The 19,923-nt window shown below is 46.5% G+C and overlaps 1 protein-coding gene across 4 annotated transcripts in view; it reads left to right on the top strand.

Annotated features, from left to right (window-relative positions):
* cdk19 (cyclin dependent kinase 19) overlaps positions 1 to 19,923 on the top strand; it is a 410,414-nt gene that overhangs the window by 319,832 nt on the left and 70,659 nt on the right. For 3 of the 4 annotated variants that reach the window (XM_070885689.1, XM_070885688.1, XM_070885690.1), the window contains one exon: positions 10,048 to 10,126. In XM_070885689.1, the coding sequence (XP_070741790.1) occupies positions 10,048 to 10,126 (79 nt within the window). The remainder of the gene's footprint in view (positions 1 to 10,047; positions 10,127 to 19,923) is intronic. The other variant, XM_070885692.1, reaches the window with a different exon arrangement.

The raw sequence follows: 19,923 nt of genomic DNA, 5'->3' as shown, positions 1-19,923 counted from the left end.
GTTGACAGTGGCAAAAGCCTTTGTAAGGTCGAAGAAGGCCATGTATAAGGGCAGATGCTGCTCCCTGTATTTTTCCTGCAGCTGTCATACTGCAAAGATCATGTCCGTTGTGCCCCGTAGGGGACGAAATCTGCACTGTGACTCCGGGAGGAGCTCCTCAGCCACAGAGAGAAGACGGTTGAGGAGGACTCTAGCGACAACCTTCCCAGTGGCTGATAGCAGGGAGATTCCTCTGTAGTTGCCGCAGTCGGACTTGTCCCCTTTTTTAAAGATGGTCACGATCACTGCATCTCTGAGATCTCCTAGTATGTTCTCCTCCCTCCAGATGAGAGAGGTGAGGTCGTGTATCCGTGCCGACAGCGCCTCTCCGCCATACTTTAGCGCCTCAGCAGAGATTCCATCCGCTCCCGTAGCCTTGTTATTCTTGAGCTGTTTTATGGCTTTTCCTGCCTCGTGCGGCGCTGGGGTTTCACTGAGGTGGTGGCGGGTCGCATACTGCGGGATGGAGTTGAGAACACTCGAGTCAAAGGCAGGCAGACAGACGACGCCCCCCCTCCAGCGGCAGGCCTCCATCCCTCCAGCGACGGCCCTCCATCCCTCCAGCGACGTGCCTACATCCCTCCAGCGACGGTCCTCCATTCCTCTAGTGACGTGCCTACATCCCTCCAGTGACGGCCCTTCATCCCTCCAGCGACGGCCCTCCATCCCTCCAGCGACGTGCTTACATCCCTCCAGCGACGGCCCTCCATTCCTCCAGTGACGTGCCTACATCCCTCCAGTGACGGCCCTCCATCCCTCCAGCGACAGGTCTCCATCCCTCCAGCGACGTGCCTACATCCCTCCAGCGGACTATATACAGCAAACATCTTAAAACGCTGGAGAAGTACCACCAGGCTGCCTCCGTAAGACCCTGCAAATCAGCTCTGTTGGGTGCACAGCGTCCGCATGCCCGACACAAGCCTCCCAAAGCAAGCGCCTTAGTTGGACCTTTGTCATGACAAGCGAGCCTCAGGTGGGCAGAGGAAATGCTTCAAGGACACCCTCAAAGCCTCCTTGATAAAGTGCAACATCCTCACCGGCATCTGGGAATCCCTGGCCCAAGACCACCCAAAGTGGAGGAAGAGCATCTGGGAGGGCGCTGAGCACCTCGAGTCTCATCGGCGAGAACATGCAGAAACCAAGCGCAGACAGTGGAAGGAGCATGCATCAACCCAAGCTCCCCACCCACCCTTTCCTTCAACCACTGTCTGCCCCACCTGTGACAGAGACTGTAGGTCCTGCATTGGACTCTTTAGCCACCTGAGAACTTACTTTTAGAGTGGAAACAAGTCATCCTTGACTCCGAGGGACTGCCTATGATGATGCATGCAGTGGATCAGCATTCTCGTATGGAAGTACTGGGAAACTGAATACAATGCAATGCAGACTCCTTTTGAAAGGGTGCAATATTTTACCCTTTGCTAACTGTTCATTCGCTGACCCAGTGAACATTGGCATTGTGTGTTTAGGTCATGGACACTCACTTCTGACTTTTTCTGGAGAATATCAAACAGCAGCATATCAGTAAACATGTCCAGCACTTGTTTATAATCATTTTAATGTCTTGACGTAAAGTTGATATTTAACCTCACATGACTTAGTAAGTAATTCCAGTTGATGGTTTTAAGTACATTTTCTCCCTGATTTTGCATTTTCTCACGCAGAAAGGAACTTCTGTCAAGAGAATGGGAAAATAATTGAGATGAATGCAAAGGTTAATAGCGAATAATTGTGTTACACAAATGTAATTTTGTCATTTATTTGGCAAGTTTGCATCAGGTGTCTATGCCATTTCCCTGATGGCTCAGCGAGCTTATCGAATAAGTAAACTTACAGACAAGGAAGGCCTCAATTTTAATCTCTGGTTTGCTCAGCTGGGTCACTGGAGTTTTGACTGCCTGTGGGGCCCCTGGGTTAAGTTTGGGAAATTCTCCAAATATCCTGTTCTTGATTGCTGGAATGTTAACAAGCATGGACATTGGATAAGGCAAGGATCAGGCTCACGCCCCAGTCATTGGATAGCCTACAGATGCTCGTTGTAAAGGCTGAAATGGTATGTTAGCCTTTATTGCAAAGTTAAAGAGTATAAGAGTAAAGGGGGCCAAAATTGGCCCTTTGTATAAGGTCCGTAGCCGCCTGAAAGCAGCGGTCATGGGTCCATGTGGATTGGTCGCCGAGTCTCCATGGAGGGACCGCCATTTTAGATAATTGCCCTCCTTCAGGTTTGGAATGGTGTAGGGGACCGCGCCACCCGTTTTTACGCTGCTTCGTGCACACGACCCCTTCCCGAAATTGCCCCTTTCCAGAATTGCCCCGCGGGTGCGGCACCACCACCGGACAGTACCCCGAAAGCTTTTTCTGTCGGTGCCCTTTCTGTGGCTTGGCGGCGCGACCGCCCTTAAAGGGGAGGTGATGCTGCCGGTGACGCCATGTTGTTTTTTTTTGTCGGCCGACTGCCAGATCGGGCCGACAATTATGGCCGCGGGTTCGGCCGGGCCACCAACAGGCAGCTTGGCAGCCCCTCTTGGGTGCCAGGCCGCTGGCCCAGCCGAAACCCTCCCTGTTGGCCCAGTGTTTACCACTAAAGTGGATGGCGAGTTTGCAGTGGCGCTCCTTCTTTTTAACTGATGGGGAGGGACGTTGTGACACGCCAGTGCGATAACGTCATCAGCACGCGCTGATGACTTACAGCGTCGGTCACTCCAACCCACTCCCACATCTATCCTGCTAGTGACAACTACTTCGATCCGACCGCACTTTCGCCCCGATGCTGAGGCCACTTTCGCCCCACTCCGTAAAACAGCACCAAAATCTGAATTTCTCCAAATTGTCCAGCCCATGCATTCGAAACCCTTCGCACCCTTCGAAAACGATAGATGCGACTCTTTTCGGGCGGTGGGCTATTTCGGCCCCAAGAAGTCTTAGTACAATTATGTAGGGCCTTGGTGTGACCTCACCTGGAGTACAGTGTACAGTTTTGGTCTCTTTGCCTAAGGAAGGATATACTTGCCTTAGATGGAGTGCAACATAGGTTTACTAGACTGATTCCTGGGATGAGGGGATTGTTTTATGACGAGAGATTGCGTAGACTAGACCTATACTATCCAGAGTTTAGAAGAATGAGAGGTGATCTCACTGAAACATATAAAATTCTTAAGGGACTTGACAGGGTAGATGCAGGGAGGACTTGACAGGGTAGATGCAGGGAGGATGTTTCCCCTGGCTAGAACTAGGGTTCACAGTATCCAAATAAGGGATCAGTCATTTAGGACTGAGATGAGAAATTTCTTCACTCAAAGGGTTGTGAATCTTTGGAATTCTGTACCCCAGATTGATGAGGATGCTCAGTTGTTTAGTAAGACAGAGATCGATAGATTTTTGGATACAAACAGAATCAAGGGATATGGGGATAGTGTGGGAAGGGGGAGTTGAGGTCGAAGATCAGTCATGTTCTTCTTGAATAGCGGAGCAGGCTCGAAGGGCCAAATGGCCTACTCTTGCCCCTTTTTCCTTTGTTCCTATGTTCTCATACATGAATAATGACCACTTACTTGAGTTACTAGAAGGAAACTGACACGTTTGGAACCATATGCCAACAAGAATCTTCAGGAAAGGATTGGCAGAGAAAGCTGGTGATGGGAAATATAGAAAATAATTTGCATTTCGAATTGTTAAACTGACAAATGCTTTCATTAAAGTTTGTAAATAATCTAAACCACAGCTTGAAAAAGGAATTTTTTGCAGGTGTCACATGAATTATTGATCTTACTGATGATATGACTGACTTATTGTTGGTAGTGTTAAGGAAAAGCTAGGCTATGTTATGGGGATCCAATTTCAGAGTAGAACTTGTAAAACAACGTGCAGAAAATAAGTGAACTGAAAAGAACTGAACTATCTTTGAACAGCTTATGAATGTATATGAAACAAACAGGAAAAGACATTAAGTCTGTCCCATACTGTCATGGTGCATCTTCTGCATCCCATGTGTAAAGTCCTTACACAATACCACAAATCCACACGAGGCACATTCTATGGACAAGGTCACTCTGTGACCTGCACCTTTATTCACAGGACCAAGAAGTGATGACCCTGCGTGGGACCTCCCTTTATATTCCTGGATGACCAGGTGAGGAGTGTCTCCCACACGTTCAACACCTGTGGTCAATGTATGCATTTCTCAAGTATATACAGTATTGCAGTGTTGTTACATGAAGGTTACATACATGACATCACCTCCCCCCCCAAGGTCTTATTGGGATCACAGGTTAAGTCTTTCGGGTGGTCTGCGCTCTCTCGTGGAGCGCCGCAGTTGGGGCTCTGGCTGTTGAGCATTGGCCTGCGTGTCTGTCCCCTGTGGTGATTCCAGCCTGTCCGGGCTGACCGCTGGGACTGTGCATGCTGCTGAATGTTCTTGTTGCTCGTTCACTGGCGGTGGTGTGAATACCATCTCGTGATCTTCCTCAGGTTCCTCAGTGTCCATGCTGAACCTTTTTTTTACTTGGTCCAGATGCTTGCGGCATATCTGCCCATTGTTAAGTTCAACCACGATGACCCTATTTCCCTCTTTGTCTATTACAGTACCTTCAAGCCATTTGGGTCCCAAAGCGTGATTGAGAACAAATACGGGGTCACCAATTTCTATACATCTCACCCTTGAATTACGGTCATAGTACTCATTTTGGGACTGGCGCTTGCCTTCAACAATGTTGGAGAAGACAGGCTGAATGAGGGACAGCCGAGTTTTGAGTGTACGTTTCATAAGGAGCTCTGCGGGCAGGACCCCCGTGAGCGAGTGCGGTCGGAACCTATAGCCATTGGAGGCCGGCTTGAGCGGTGCTGTCCTGACATGGTTGATGCCATTACCCGATATGAACTCCCGGAATTCGTAGCTAGTGAAACATGGGCCATTATCGCTAACAAGGATGTCCAGCCAAACCGTGGGTTGCAAAGACCGCACGTAGACTCTCCACAGTGGTGGATGTCGTGCACGAATTCAAAATGATGCACTCGATCCATTTCGAGTACGCATCAACCACAATGAGAAACATTTTTCCCATGAACGGACCCGCATAGTCTACGTGAATGCGTGACTATGGCCTGGTGGACCAGGGCCACGGGCTGAGCGGGGCCTCCCTGGGGGCATTTCCCAGCTGAGCAGACGTCGTGCACCTGCGAATACAGTGTTCCAGGTCTGAATCAATTCCCGGCCACCAAACGTGTGACCGGGCAATGGCCTTCATCAGCACGATGCCTGGGTGCTCGCTGTGGAGTTCCCTGATGAAAGCTTCCCTGCCCCTGTGGGACATGACTACCTGGCTGCCCCATAGTAGGCAGTTGGCTTGGATGGAGAGCTTATCCATTCGCCTGTGAAATGGTCTGACCTCCTCAGGGCATGTTCCGTGTGCGGGCGCCCAATCCCCAGTCAGGACACATTTCTTAATCAAAGATAGGAGGGGATCTCTGTTGGTCCAGATTTTGATCTGGCGGGCTGTGATGGGGGAGCCTGCGCAGTTAGAGGCATCAATGGCCATGACCATCTCAGCGCTTTGCTCCGCTGCCCCCTCAGTGGTGGCCAGTGGAAGCCTGCTGAGCGCATCGGCACAATTTTTAGTGCCCGGCCGGTGCCGGATGGAGTAGTCATTCGCAGCCAGAGTGAGAGCCCATCGCTGTATGTGAGCTGATGCATTGGCATTGACAGCCTTGCTGTCTGACAACAGGGATGTTAACGGCTTGTGGTCCGTTTCTAATTCGAACCTCCTGCCAAAAAGGTACTGGTGCATCTTTTTCACCCCATAGACACATGCGAGTGCTTCCTTTTCAACCATCCCATATCCACGTTCTGCTTGAGAGGCGACCTGGAGGCATAAGCCACAGGTTGGAGTTGCCCCTCAGCATTGTACTGCTGCAACACGCACCCAACTCCATAGGACATTGCATCACATGTCAGAACCAATTTCTTACAGGGGTTGTACAGGGTCAACAATTTATTTGAACAGAGTAGGTTACGCGCCCGATTGAAAGCCCGTTCTTGACAGTCCCCCCAAGACCAATCGCATCCCTTACGCAGGAGCACGTGTTGCGGCTCCAACAATGTGCTTAAGTTCGGCAGAAATAGTTCAAAAGTCCCAGAAATGAACGCAACTCCATGTGTTGCAGGGCCTGGGCGCTCGTCGAATCGCCTCTGTTTTGGATTCGGCAGGCCGAATCCCGTCTGCAGCAACCCTCCTGCCCTGAAACTCAAATTCGGGAGCCAAAAACACACACTCACGTTTCTTGAGTCGCAGGCCTACCCATCCAGGTAGCACCTCTTCCAGGTTGTGGAGGTGTTCCTCGGTGTCCCGACCCGCGATGAGGATATCGTCCTGGAATACAATCATTCCAGGAATGGATTTGAGCAGGCTTTCCGTGTTTCTTTGAAAGATCGCGGCCGCTGATCGAATGCCAAACGGGCACCAGCTGTAAACAAACAGTCCCTTGTGCTTGGTGATTGTGGTCAGTAGTTTCGATTCGTCGGCCAGTTCTTGGGTCATGTAGGCTGAAGTGAGGTCCAACTTGGTGAACAGCTTGCCGCCTGCCAGCGTGGCAAGAAGATCCTCCGCTCTCGGAAGCGGGTATTGGTCTTGTAGGGACACCTGGTTGATAGTGGCCTTGTAGTCGCCACAGATCCTGACCGAGCCATCCGCTTTTAGGACGGGAACAATGGGGCTCGCCCAGTCGCTGAATTCAACGGGCGAGATGATGCCCTCTCTCAGCAAACGGTCCAATTCGCTTTCAATTTTCTCCCACATCACATACGGCACTGCTCTGGCTTTGTGGTGCACTGGTCTGGGGTGATGGGAATCACTACTTTGGTACCTTTGAATGTCCCGACGCCAGGTTGGAATAGCCACTCAAATTGCTGTAGGACCTGCGAGCATGAACTTCGCTCCACAGATGACACTGCATGCACATCCCCCATTTCCAGTTCATCTCAGCTAACCAGCTTCTCCCCAACAGAGCGGGACCATTGCCCAGGACAATCCAGAGCGGCAGCCGGTTCACCAATCCATTGTGTGTGACAGCTAACATTGCACTGCCTAGCACTGGAATGATTTCTTTGGTGTACATCCGTAATTGAGTTTCAATGTGTTCTAGTTTGGGTCAGCTGGCTTTGAGTGGCCATAGCTTTTCGAATTGTTGAACGCTCATGAGTGATTGGCTGGTTCCCGTGTCCAGCTCCATGCTTACCAGGATGCCGTTTAGTAGGACCTTCATCATCATAGGTGGCATTTTGGTATATGAGCTGTGAATGTTTGCCACATGAACCCGCTGAACTTCAGCGTCCATTGATTTGCCCCACATGTCATCCTGCCTCGCAGACACCTCTTATGGTCCACCCGCCTCGTAAATTAGCTTGGTTGCAGGCTTCCTGCACATTCTTGCTAAATGGCCACTGAGGTTACAATTTCTGCAGACGAACTGTTGAAACCTGCAAGTCCTAGCAGTATGTCTGCCCCCACACCTCCAGCATGAACTGAGATTCCCATTGTTGTGAACAAAAGAGCTGTTACCAGGCATTCCTCGCTGATTGTCCCTTTGACTGCTCTTGAGCACCCTGTTAGTGGGTGTCAATGGCCCCATCCCAGAATGCAATGTCCGTTCAGCCTGCCATTGTCTGTGTTGAAAACCTGTTCTGGGGTCTATTGCTGCCTGGGGTGTGTCGAACTGCCCTTGCCTGCCTGCAGGGCTCTGTGTCTCGTTTATGATATTGACCCCCTGATCCATCGTCAACCGGAGTCAGGGTTGCGCGCGTATATTATCGTGGTTTCCTCCTCCCCCACCATAAAAATCTGAGCCAGCAACGCCGCCGCTTCCAAGGTCAAGTCCTTGGTCTTGATTAACTTTCTGAAAATCCCGGCATGACCGATGCCCTCAATAAAGAAATCCCTTAGCATCTCCCCCCTGCAGGCATCTGTGAACTTACAGAGGCTGGCCAAGCGCCGGAGGTCCACAACGAAGTCCGGTATGCTCTGTCCTTCCCGACGTCGGTGGATATAAAATCTGTGTTGGGCCATGTGTATGCTGCTTGCCGGTTTGAGGTGCCACTGATTAGTTTGCTGAGCCCTTCAAAGGTTTTGTCCGCCGACTTCTCGGGTGCTAGCAGGTCTTTCATGAGCGCGTAAGTCTTAGATCCAGAGCTGGTCGGTAGATGAGTCCTTCGCTTGTCGGCCGCTGCATCTCCCCGCCAGTCCTTCATGACAAAGCTCTGCTGAAGCCTCTCAATGAAATCGTCGCAGTCCTCACCAACAGTTCCTCTGTGCTACCGGTGGCCATTCTCGTGGGTTGTTGATTCCCGTTTCTCGTCGCCACTGTAAAGTCCTTACACAATACCACAAATCCACACGAGGCACATTCTATGGACAAGGTCACTCTCTGACCTGCACCTTTATTCACAGGACCGAGAAGTGATGACCCTACGTGGGACCTCTCTTTATATTCCTGGATGACCAAGTGAGGAGTGTCTCCCACAAGTTTACCCCCTGTGGTCAATGTGTGCATATCTCAAGTATATACAGTATTGCAGTGTTGTTACATGAAGGTTACATACATGACATCGTGTCCCCATCTGCCCTTCCCCCGGCCAACCAAACAATCTCTTGAGGAAAAAGCCCTAGGACAATTTACGGGGGCTTAGGAAATTAGAAATTTCTGTCCGACCTTCAAAGGTAATCAAATAAGTTCTAAGAGACCACAATGACGAGGGGACATCCCCCAATACATTTCATATGTGTGTTGGCCACAGTTACAAACTCGTCTTGCTCCCTTTGAATGTTTTCAGAGAATCCGCAATCACTGCTCAAGCTGGAAAATTGTTCCATGGGTCTGTGAAAAGAAATACCTCCTGACATCTAACTTGAATGCTTATTTAACTTATACTCATGTCTCGTGGTCCTCCATGATCTGTTAAACTTAAATAGCCTAACCTCAAGAACCAAATCTAATCCTTTCATTATTTTAAATGTTAATCAAATCTCCCTGAATTATATGCTTTACTAGAGTAAGAAGCCGATCATGGTAACTAAGGCTTTTAAATTAGGTATACACCATGTCGCCTTCCTCCAAAACTTTTCTATATTACCTCTATATTTCTCATTATATATTTTCTATATTCTAGATGAAAGGACAGTATAGTATTTTGTGTTTGATCATCCTGGCAATACAATCCAGCACTGTTTTCTTTTGCAACAGCCTCGTGGCACTGGTCAGTATTGGAAAAACATCAGCTACATGGCATAAGATAACCCCATTACATTTTCTTCCTACTCTTCCCCCACACCACATCACATCACATATAATTCTTCTCATGCCTGCATCAATGCTGCCCTGTTAGCAATGATGTTTCTCCCCCGCAGCTATCCGTTCCTCTCTCCATGTGGGAAGCACCTGACCTCCATTTGAGACCCCCCTCCCCATTTCTCCCATTAAAAGCACAGCTAGTGATCTAGAGATTAGGATAATTGGAAATTAAAAGATGATTTTAAACAATAATGTTAAAATATAGTCAAACACAGGCTTGTTATGACTGACCAAATGGATCTTATCAAGAGTTCATTCTATCCAAGTTTAAACTCTTGTTCCAATTATAGTTTAGTTTATAATGGGACTAAGATCATATTTTTTCATGCTGGTAATAATAGAGTTTATAGTAACTTGGTTCCCCTGTATATAACTGTGTCTTTGTTCATCACAGTTTATCTTAACATTATTATTATTTTAATGTCTGGCAGTGTGCAGTGATGTCCGTAACATAGCTTAGCACATTGGGCAGTTAGCTTGGTAAAAATATTTGAATATCCTATTTAACATGTGCTTCTTCAAATTTTTTCCTAATCTTTGAACTGTTTGTTTCCATAGCAATCTGTGTTTCAGTTTTAAAAATGAATGTAAAACTAGTAACAATGATTTATAGTTATATTTTCTGCCATGACCTCCCTCCCAAATTAACAATAAAAAAATTTTTTTTAGTGTCTTTGCAGGTTGTCAGATCCCATATCCTAAACGAGAATTTCTAAATGAAGATGAACCGGAAGAGAAAGGTGACAAGGTAAGAGAAAACGCAATCCATGAAATTCGCAGCTTAATCCAAATCTAAAGTCAACCTAACCTGTGTATTCTTGTGATTTTTTTTTCAATGAACATCATTTTATTTCGCTTATGTATTCACTTCTAAAATCAGTGTCCTAATGTTTAAAATAAAATTTTCATTATGAATCCGATATAGCCTAATTGTATTATATGCTTGTTATCTTGTAACCTGAAAAAGTGAACAATTCTTGTGTTTGTAGCAAAGGTAATTCAATATAAATATAAATGCATATATAGCTCCCACCACTTGTAGCAAGTTCATTGATTAATTCAACGAGAAATGTTACAGAGAAATGTCACACTATGACATTAAGGATATTTTCTTTTAATTGCTAAAACAACAAAAGGCCAAGGTTTACTACATATTTCGGCAGATTGAAAAGAATTAGCTGATAAATAATAATGTTCATTCTATTCCAAAATAGTCACCAAAATTGTATTATTTCATTATGGTTTGGAAATATTTTCTTTTTGATATTAGTTATATAAATGAGACTGATGTACATTTTTCATATGCATATAAAAGTATTAGCAGTTTATCTATTGTTGTTTTGGAGCCATTCATTAACAACTAACAAAAGACATTTGAAATTAGGGTTAGGGTGAAAAGAAAATCAGAATTATTGGAAATCAGAAATAAAACAGAAAATGGTAGGAATGCACAACAGAAAATAAGTTAGAGAGAGAAATTCCCCAGCACCCCGATTGGGGGCGGCAACCGACTCTGGGCAGGACTTCTTGCACCTAGCACGGAAGTCCCGCCCCGGCCTCTCACAGGAAATGGAGCGCAATCTTGCGGGCTCCATTTCCTGATGAGGCGGGTTCTGGGGTGAGACTGGGGAGCGATCAGCAGCACTATGCGGCCGCTCCATGTAGGGCTGACACGGTTCAACGCCCCTCTCCTTTGCTTAACGGGGAGGGCCGATACGCACTTTACCAGGCCGCTGATGCCCACTGCCCCCACGCCGGACGTAAAATGTTTCACGCCCCATTAGGGCTCCCCGAAGGTGCTAACCAGCGTCGCTAAACATGACAATTTCGACCCCTTAATGTTTCGGGTGTAACTTCATCAATAGGCAACAAATTCGTCCTCCGAACTGAAAAAGAGTACTCCACTAATGCAAAATATTTCAGCAAGCAGCCTCGCGCAGAGCTTAGCTAATTGTGGAATTCTAGCACAAAATTAAAACTGAGGTTTGAGCTCCATGAATGGATTTCAGTAGTTTCCTTTTTTGCTGAAACATACTGCCAATTTCCTAACCAAAGTTAATTGTCTTTCCTTCCCTGACAGAGTGGCTTTTGCCAACAGCTGCACTGGTGCATCTCATGCAATTCACATGGGCTAAAAATTCCAGTATGTTGGAAACCTGTTGGTAACAGCGCTGGCCATGGCCAATGGTCGCCCATCGAGAGAGCACAGACAGCACCAGTATTTTGGTGCTGACTACTAATTAGCATCAGTGGAGTGGAGAATTTGTGGTGCAATGCTCTCTTTCCAGCGCTAAGCTCAGCAGGAGGCCATGGGTCGCCTCTGTGCCCTGCTTGCAATGAAAAAGAAAGGGGAAGAAAGAAGTGAACGTCACACTCCGACTCATTACAATACTTTTGGCGAGCACAAGCAACAGCACCGCTGCTGACCTGCCGAAAATGGCGGCCACCACTGGACCCACAGGCAGCGGGCAAAATTACGGAGCCCGCCATTTTTCTCCCCGAATCGGGCAGTAACAGCTGCCGTTAACCCCCGAGTTGTTAGTCCATTTTCTGTTGTGAAGCATCTGACCTCAGGCGAGCACCTTCCCCTGAGAGCACTGCTAAACAGATGGAAATCCCCCATCCTCAAGGAACAAAGTTTCAAAAGCACATGGCAGACCATGAGAATGGAGAATGTATTGTAATTTTTTGGTTATGATCAAAGATCATTCACTACTGCAGTCCTCCAAAAGTTAAATGGGCAACAAGTGAAATATGTTCCCCGTTGCTATCACAAGTCTTTGAGGATGCAAAACAATTGCAGTGAAGCACCTGTTATGACAATAGTATTTTATCTTTGTTAACCCATATCTTATTGAGTAAGCAGGAACTTCACATGACTAGAACAAAGTAACTGGTATTTCAACAGTTGATTCAGAAACAATAATAAACATTGTGTCAGAGAAGTTGGTTTGCTGTTGAAATATCAATTAAACTGGAGAATTGTCTGAGGCTGTTTCATAATATGAGAATCTAACAGGAGCATATTTTTCTTCCCATCATCTAGCCTTTTAGTTACCGAAATGGAGAATTTCAGTGAACTAATAAGAACTGTGTTTGTTGAAACTGTTCAGCAGAATATCATAATGATCGTCTTCAGGTTCAATGGAATATATTTTCATCCCCAACTGCTTATTTCCGCTGAATCTAAAAGTTCCTCCCCCACCTCCCCAATTAATCTGCGGGCAGGTTTCAAATTCATCAGGAAGACGAAAACATGAAATGCCACCTGCTCTGCTCATTTTCATCATCCTTAACTTAGCTTTTCCCCATGTGCTGTGGGTTTCCGGACTACATTGGACCAGTTAAAGAAAAGTCAAATGTTAAAGTAATTTAATGATTTTTTTACATTTCACTTTTCTCCGTTTGGTGCTGTGAACGTGTTCAGCTCAAAACCATGTAAAAACCATGGTGAAGGCTGTAAATCAGTCATGGAAAGGTGAGCATGGTCAGCAGAAATGAAGAGATAATTTTAGGTATTTTGGAAGCCCAAGCTCCTCTTTCGTGGCCAGTAAACAGCTGAACCTCAGTTATTTCAGTCTCAGTCCAAATATTGATGTGGTTATCAGTTCAAAGTGTGGATAAATTGCTTGAGTTTGAGTCACTTAATGTCCCAAAAAGATGTCATATTGAGTAGAGTTAGTTTCATTAATATTCCAAGCGGGTCTGAAACTTTTGGAGTATTAAAGAGTATGAAAGATATTCCAGGTCCCAGGAGAAATGTCTGTCCATTGGTAACTCAGTTCCCAATGGACTTATTTCCACATTGTTTGGTATGCATTGGATAATTTCATCTAGTGGTGCGAATGAAAGGTGATACAGAAAATAGAAATGTAACATTGATATAGTGAGTGAGGTACATTGTTGAGCCAGTAAGGAAAAAACTCTGCATCGCATCCAATCTGTGTTGTACCTAACCCAGGGATTCTTGATGCAAGGTGGAAAATAATATTTCCATCCCTCATCCTAATGAACACAAAAGTATTGCACACAACATGAAATACGAAGAAAAATCTTTGCTTTGCTTATATGTCCCAATAAATGATGTTATATGACTTAGCTGGCCCAGCTAGTTTTTAGTTTGTCCATTCATGTTCAGCAAGATATTGAGATCTTGTAAATAAATATTTGCATTGCGACAAATCCTTTGTATTCATCAAAGTTATAGGGGTTGTCTGATTAGCCATCTTGGGGCTGAAATTACCCCTTTCCTTAAGGCCTGTTACCACAGGAAATCGGCAACCACGCTGCAGAGTGCAATGGCTGCCGATTTTTTGTGTAATGGTCGCCATTATCAAAATTCTGCTTCTGAGGTATCCCGGCAGTTGCCGCTCCGCTGCTGCCGAGCCATCCTAAGTGCGTCATCAGAGTGTGCACCGCCGATGTCGCCGCCCCCCCCCGACCCACCAACAGCAAAATTCTGCCGAGAAAATCTTCCTCCCGCCGGGCGGTACCAAAAGCTGTTTTTCTAAGGCGGTCCAGTGAGGCTCTGGCCTTCTAAAGTGGCGGTGCGGCTCCCATTGAAGGGGAGGATGCTCTGCCGCTGCCGCCATGGTTTTTTTTATTGGCTGACTGGCATGTCGGACCAACGATTATGCCCCCGGGTTCAGCCGGGCCACCAATAGGCAGCCTGGCACCCCATCTTGGGATGGCGGACATTACACCCCGCCCCAACTTCCGCCCTTCTAGTGTGCTCACCGCCGCATATCCAACCCCTTTATGAGCAACATCCGGACCGCCGAAAAAAAAAAGCCAAAGAGCAGAATTTCGCTGAACAGGCCATCTCATCCACCGTGGTGATAAAAACACTAGAAACGGGGTGCGTGCGCCCCGTTTCCAGCGGTGGGCAATTTCGGCCCCCTTGTAGTTTCAAATGTACTCACATGTAGACCTGCAACTGTACAATCACATGTTATTGATTTGTAAAGAAATATATATATTCTGCAACAAACCTTTTTATCAATAGTCATCATAGGCAGTCTCTCGAAATCGAGGAAGACTTGCTTCCATTCTAAAAGTGAGTTCTCAGGTGACCGAACAGTCCAATACGGGAATTACAGTCTCTGTCAGAGGTGGGACAGACAGTCGTTGAGGAAAGGGTGGGTGGGGAATCTGGTTTGCCGTACACTCCTTCCGCTGCCTGCACTTGGTTTCTGCATGCTCTCGGCGATGAGACTCGAGGTGCTCAGCGCCCTCCCGGATGCTTTTCCTCCACTTAAAGCAGTCTTTGGCCAGGGACTCCTAGGTGTCGGTGGGGATGTTGCACTTTATCAAGGAGGCTTTGAGGGTGTCCTTGAAACAGTTCTTCTGCCCACCTGGGGCTCGCTTGCCGTGTAGGCGTTCCGAGTAGAGCGCTTACTTTGGGAGGCTTGTGTCAGGCATGCAAACAATATAGCCTGCCCAACGGAGCTGGTCGAGTGTGGTCAATGCTTGATGCTGGCCTGATCGAGTACACTGACGTTGGTGCTATTTCTCCAGCAATTTGAGGTGTCTACTGTATATGGTCCACGTCTCTGAGCCAAACAGGAGGGCGGGTATCACCCCAGCCCTGTAGACTATAAGCTTGATGCCAGATTTGAGGGCCTGATCTTCGAACACTGTCTTCCGAAGGCGACCGAAGGTTGCGCTGGCGCACTGAAGGTGGTGCTGGACCTCGTCGTCAATGAATGAGGTTCAACACTATCAATAGTATATGTTGCCCAACAACTGCGTCAGATGAACCCCATTTCTATCACCTATGTCTTACACTGCTTTATAAAATGCAGGTGCCACAACATCGTAGCCACCCTTCATGTCACCCTCTTAGCAATCCAGCTCTCTGCACTAAATGTTCAAAAGTCGCATATTTTCAACACAATAACTTGTTATTATTGAAAGACACATAAGCAATGACATCAAGCTTTAAACAATAAAAGCTTAAGTAAAGTACTCCAGATGTTGGAAATCTAAATTAAAAACAGAAAATGCTGGAAACACTCAGTAAGTGTGGAGCATCTGTGGAGAGAGAAACAGGGCCCGAAATTTAGTACCGCTGGAAAGCTGGTGCTCCCCCCACCTTTTTGTTAGCACTGAAATTTCTTTGTGGCTGGGCCACCCCACATTCAGCTCCAAAAGTGAACAAGTGGGTTCCAGCACTAATGAACCCTTCCAAAGTGAATTTTTCAGTGGTGTGGCTGTCTTAATTTGAGCGTTATCACCACTGAGAAATTCAGCATGCAGGTAAGGGTTTCTAATGTCAGGGTTTGCATCAAGGCCCTTAGGTAGGAAAGGAGTTTGAAAGGATGGCTGGTGCAAGAGGTGTAAGGAATGCCAACAGGTTCACTGATATGGAGTTGGAGTCACTGATGGATGGTGTGAAGGGTAGAAGAAGAATACTTTTTCCTGACGTGGGGAGACCTGGCAGACAGGCAGCACATAATGCATGGAGGGAGATTGCAAGGGAGGTGTCAGGCACCTCCATATATGTGAGGACGCACCCACCCAGGAGGGTGCAGGCCAGTCTGTACCCAGCCCTTCCAGGGTGGTGCTGAGTCGATGCCTCCTAGCTCTGGGGCAACGGGGATCCTCCTCCTCCTCCTCCTACACTTCTCCTCCTCCTCCTGCACCTCCTCAGGTGGTACTGCTGGCTCGACCTCCAGCGGCTGTCCCCTCGTGATGGCCAGGTTGTGCAACATGCAACAGACCACGACGGTTGTGGAGACTCGTTGAGGAGAGAGAGTACTGCAAGATGCTACCAGAGTGGTTCAGGCACTGGAATCTCTGTTTAAGGATGCCTATGCACTGCTCGATGATGCACCTGGTGGCACATTGAGCATCATTGTATTCATGTCTGGCGCTGTCCTGGGGTTCCGCAGAGGAGTGAGCAGCCAACTGGACAGGGGATATTCCTTGTCCCCAAGCAGTCAACCGCAATCCTGATTCGGGCCGGTGAAGACGGCGGGCACACTGGTTTGGCGCAGAATGAACAATCATGGCTGCTGCCTCCCTTGCCCGCTGCCTGTCTGCATGGTGCTGATGGTATCACCTTCTCCTGCGTGCCGCCCTGCTTCTGACCAGGTGTACCAGCACTCTCCCATCCTCAGGGTGAACCCTGCCAAGCAGGTCTCTGCAGCCCACAGGACTCCACTAAAGAGTCAGACCTGAAAGTTGTACAAAAGTACAGGGGTATGTGCAAACCACTGAGCAGCACTCAGCAGGTTGAATGGAGCCAAAACAATTAATAAAACTATTAAAAGATAAATACAGTGGATGCTGTAATCTTAAATAAAAGCATTAAAATTAATAAAAATGATTCCCCTACCAAAGGGCCCCGATCTCAAAGCGCTTTACAGCCAATGAAGTACTTATGGAGTGTAGTCACTGTTGTAATGTGGGAAACGCAGCATCCAACTTGCGCACAGCAAACTCCCACAAACATCAATGTGATAATGACCAGATAATCTGTTTTTGTTATGTTGATTGGGGGATAAATATTGGCCAGGACACTGGGGATAACTCCCCTGCTCCTCTTTGAAATAGTGCCATGGGATCTTTTACATCCACCTGAGAGGGCAGATGGGGCCTCGGTTTAACATCTCATCCGAAAGACAGCACCTCTGACAATGCAGCACTCCCACAGCACTGCATTAGCGTGTCAATCTAGATTTATTATGTGGTTAAGTTCCTGGAGTGGGACTTGACCACAGCCTTCAGAGGTGAGTTTGCTGCCCACTGAGCCACAACTGACTCTGACAGTTACTGCAAAGTCACACTCAACCTCATCCTGCTGTGCCACTGATCACATCCCCATCACTCTGCCTTCCCTAACCGACTCCTGCACACCCTTACACCAACATCCTCTCTCTCTATCTACATTATCATATCACCATCTCACTAACTCATCCTTGTCCAATCATACCAACTAACAACACAAAAGGTTAGGCACTTAGGTATTATTGCCAATGCTGATGTAAAGTTTCTGTCAATCAGTGCCATTTTGTCAGCGGGCCCGCCTCCAAACTCGCACTCGCAGGGCTGGTCAGATTCCAGCCAATGTTTCAGGTCAATGACCTGAATAAAAGCTTGCTAGGGGTTACGCAGAGGGTAGTGACAAAAGCCTTATGCTGTCTGAACAATTATACAAGGGACAATAGCGAATGGTATTAAAGGTAGCGTAAGATTTAATCATTTGCTTGTACTGAAGTAGTTTTGCAGTGTGCTCAGGCTGCCATTGCTCTGGAATCCACACAATTAATATTGCAGTGTTGGTCTGAGAGAAGCAGGAAAGTAATAGGTGAGGCAGCGGATATTATTTCAGGAAGGCACTTGATATTTTTCCACGTAACAGATTGATTTTCAAGGTACATACCCGTGGGATAGAAATCAAAGGGTACTGGAGAATGGGAGGTATTGAACTGAAAACTGGTTGCCAGTGGAGTCCCATAGGGGTCAGTGTTGTTTATAATTTTATTATTTATAGGATAGAATATTATTCATGATGTCTTAGGTTAGCAGATTTCACTAAATTGGTGCAATGGACAATATTCCAAAGCTATCTGGACAGCTTGGGATGGTGTTTCCTGTGGGGACATAATCAGGAAGTTACACCCAAAATTAAGACCATTCATGCGCCCATTTTGCCGATGTCTATTTTCACCCAAATTTTCTGCCAATCTCATTTCCATACCCCATAATGTAAAATTGGGCGTAAACGAGCAGAAATCAATGTAAAAAATCGGGGCCCGAGGAAAGTGCCGAACTCACAGCATATATTTATTTTTCAAATCTGAAAATTAAAGCCATCTAACTATCATTCATGCATATGTTTAAGAATGTGTAATCATGAAACCTTTTCAATATTTAATGTGACTTATACTCATGCCATAAAAATACATTCAAATACATAGCAATGCGGTGGAGGAGGATTTCCTAGAGTATTAGGGATGGTTTTCTAGACCAATATGTCGAGGAACCAACTAGAGGGCTGGCCATCCTAGACTGGGTGAAGTGTAATGAGAAAGGACTAATTAACAATCTTGTTGTGCAAGGCCCCTTGGGGAAGAATGACCATAATATGGTAGAATTCTTTATTAAGATGGAGAGTGACACAGTTAATTCAAAGACTAGGGTCCTGAACTTGGGGAAAGGTAACTTCGATGGTATGAGACGTGAATTGGCTAGAATAGACTGCCGAGTGATACTTAAAGGGTTGACGGTGGATAGGCAATGGCAAACATTTAAAGATCACATGGATGAACTTCAACAATTCTACATCCCTGTCTAGAGTAAAAAATAAAATGGGGATGGTGGCTCAACCTTGGCTCACAAGGGAAATTAAGGATAGTGTTAAATCCAAGAAACAGGCATATAAATTGGCCAGAAAAAGCAGCAAACCTGAGGACTGGGTGAATTTTGTAATACAGCAGAGGAGGACAAAGGGTTTAATTAGGAGGGGCAAAATAGAGTATGAGAGGAAGCTTGCTGGGAACATAAAAACTGACTGCAAAAGCTTCTATAGATATGTGAAGAGAAAAAGATTAGTGAAGACAAACGTAGGTCGCTTGCAGTCAGATTCAGGTGAATTTATAATGGGGAACAAAGAAATGGCGGACCAGTTAAACAAATACTTTGGTTCTGTTTTCACGAAGGAAGACACAAATAACCTTCTGGAAATACTAGGGGATCGAGGGTATAGTGAGAAGGAGGAACTGAAGGATATCTTTATAAAGCGGGAAATTGTGTTAGGGAAATTGGTGGGATTGAAGGCCATAAATCCCCGGGGCCTGATAGTCTGCATCCCAGAGTACTTAGGAGGTGCCATAGAAATAGTGGATGCATTGGTGATCATTTTCCAAAATGTCTATCAACTGTGGATCAGTTCCTATGGACTGGAGGGTAGCTAATGTAATACCACTGTTTAAAAAAGGAGGGAGAGAGAAAACGGGTAATTATAGACCGGTTAGCCTGACACCAGTAGTGGGGAACATGTTGGAATCAGTTATTAAAGATGAAATAGTAGCGCATTTGGAAAGCAGTGACAGGATCGGTCCAAGTCAGCATGGATTTATGAAAAGGAAATCATGCTTGACAAATCTTCTGGAATTTTTTGAGGATGTAACTAGTAGAGTGGACAAGGGAGAACCAGTGGATGTGGTGTATTTGGACTTTTAAAAGGCTTTTGACAAGGTCCCACACTAGAGATTAGCGTGCAAAATCAAAGCACATGATATTGGGGGTAATGTACTGACGTGGATAGAGAACTGGTTGGCAGACAGGAAGCAGAGAGTCGGGATAAACGGGTCCTTTTCAGAATGGCAGGCAGTGATTAGTGGAGTGCCGCAGGGCTCAGTGCTGGGAACCCAGCTCTTTACAATATACATTAATGATTTAGATGAAGGAATTGAGTGTAATATCTCCAAGTTTGCAGATGACACTAAACTGGGTGGCGGTGTGAGCTGTGAGGAGGACGCTAAAAGGCTGCAGGGTGACTTGGACAGGTTAGGTGAGTGGGCAAATGCATGACAGACG

Source organism: Pristiophorus japonicus, chromosome 7 (assembly GCF_044704955.1).
Source record: "Pristiophorus japonicus isolate sPriJap1 chromosome 7, sPriJap1.hap1, whole genome shotgun sequence".
Lineage (NCBI taxonomy): Eukaryota > Metazoa > Chordata > Chondrichthyes > Pristiophoridae > Pristiophorus > Pristiophorus japonicus.
Note: the sequence above shows the minus strand (reverse complement) of the source record. Positions and strands in the feature narration are given on the sequence as shown.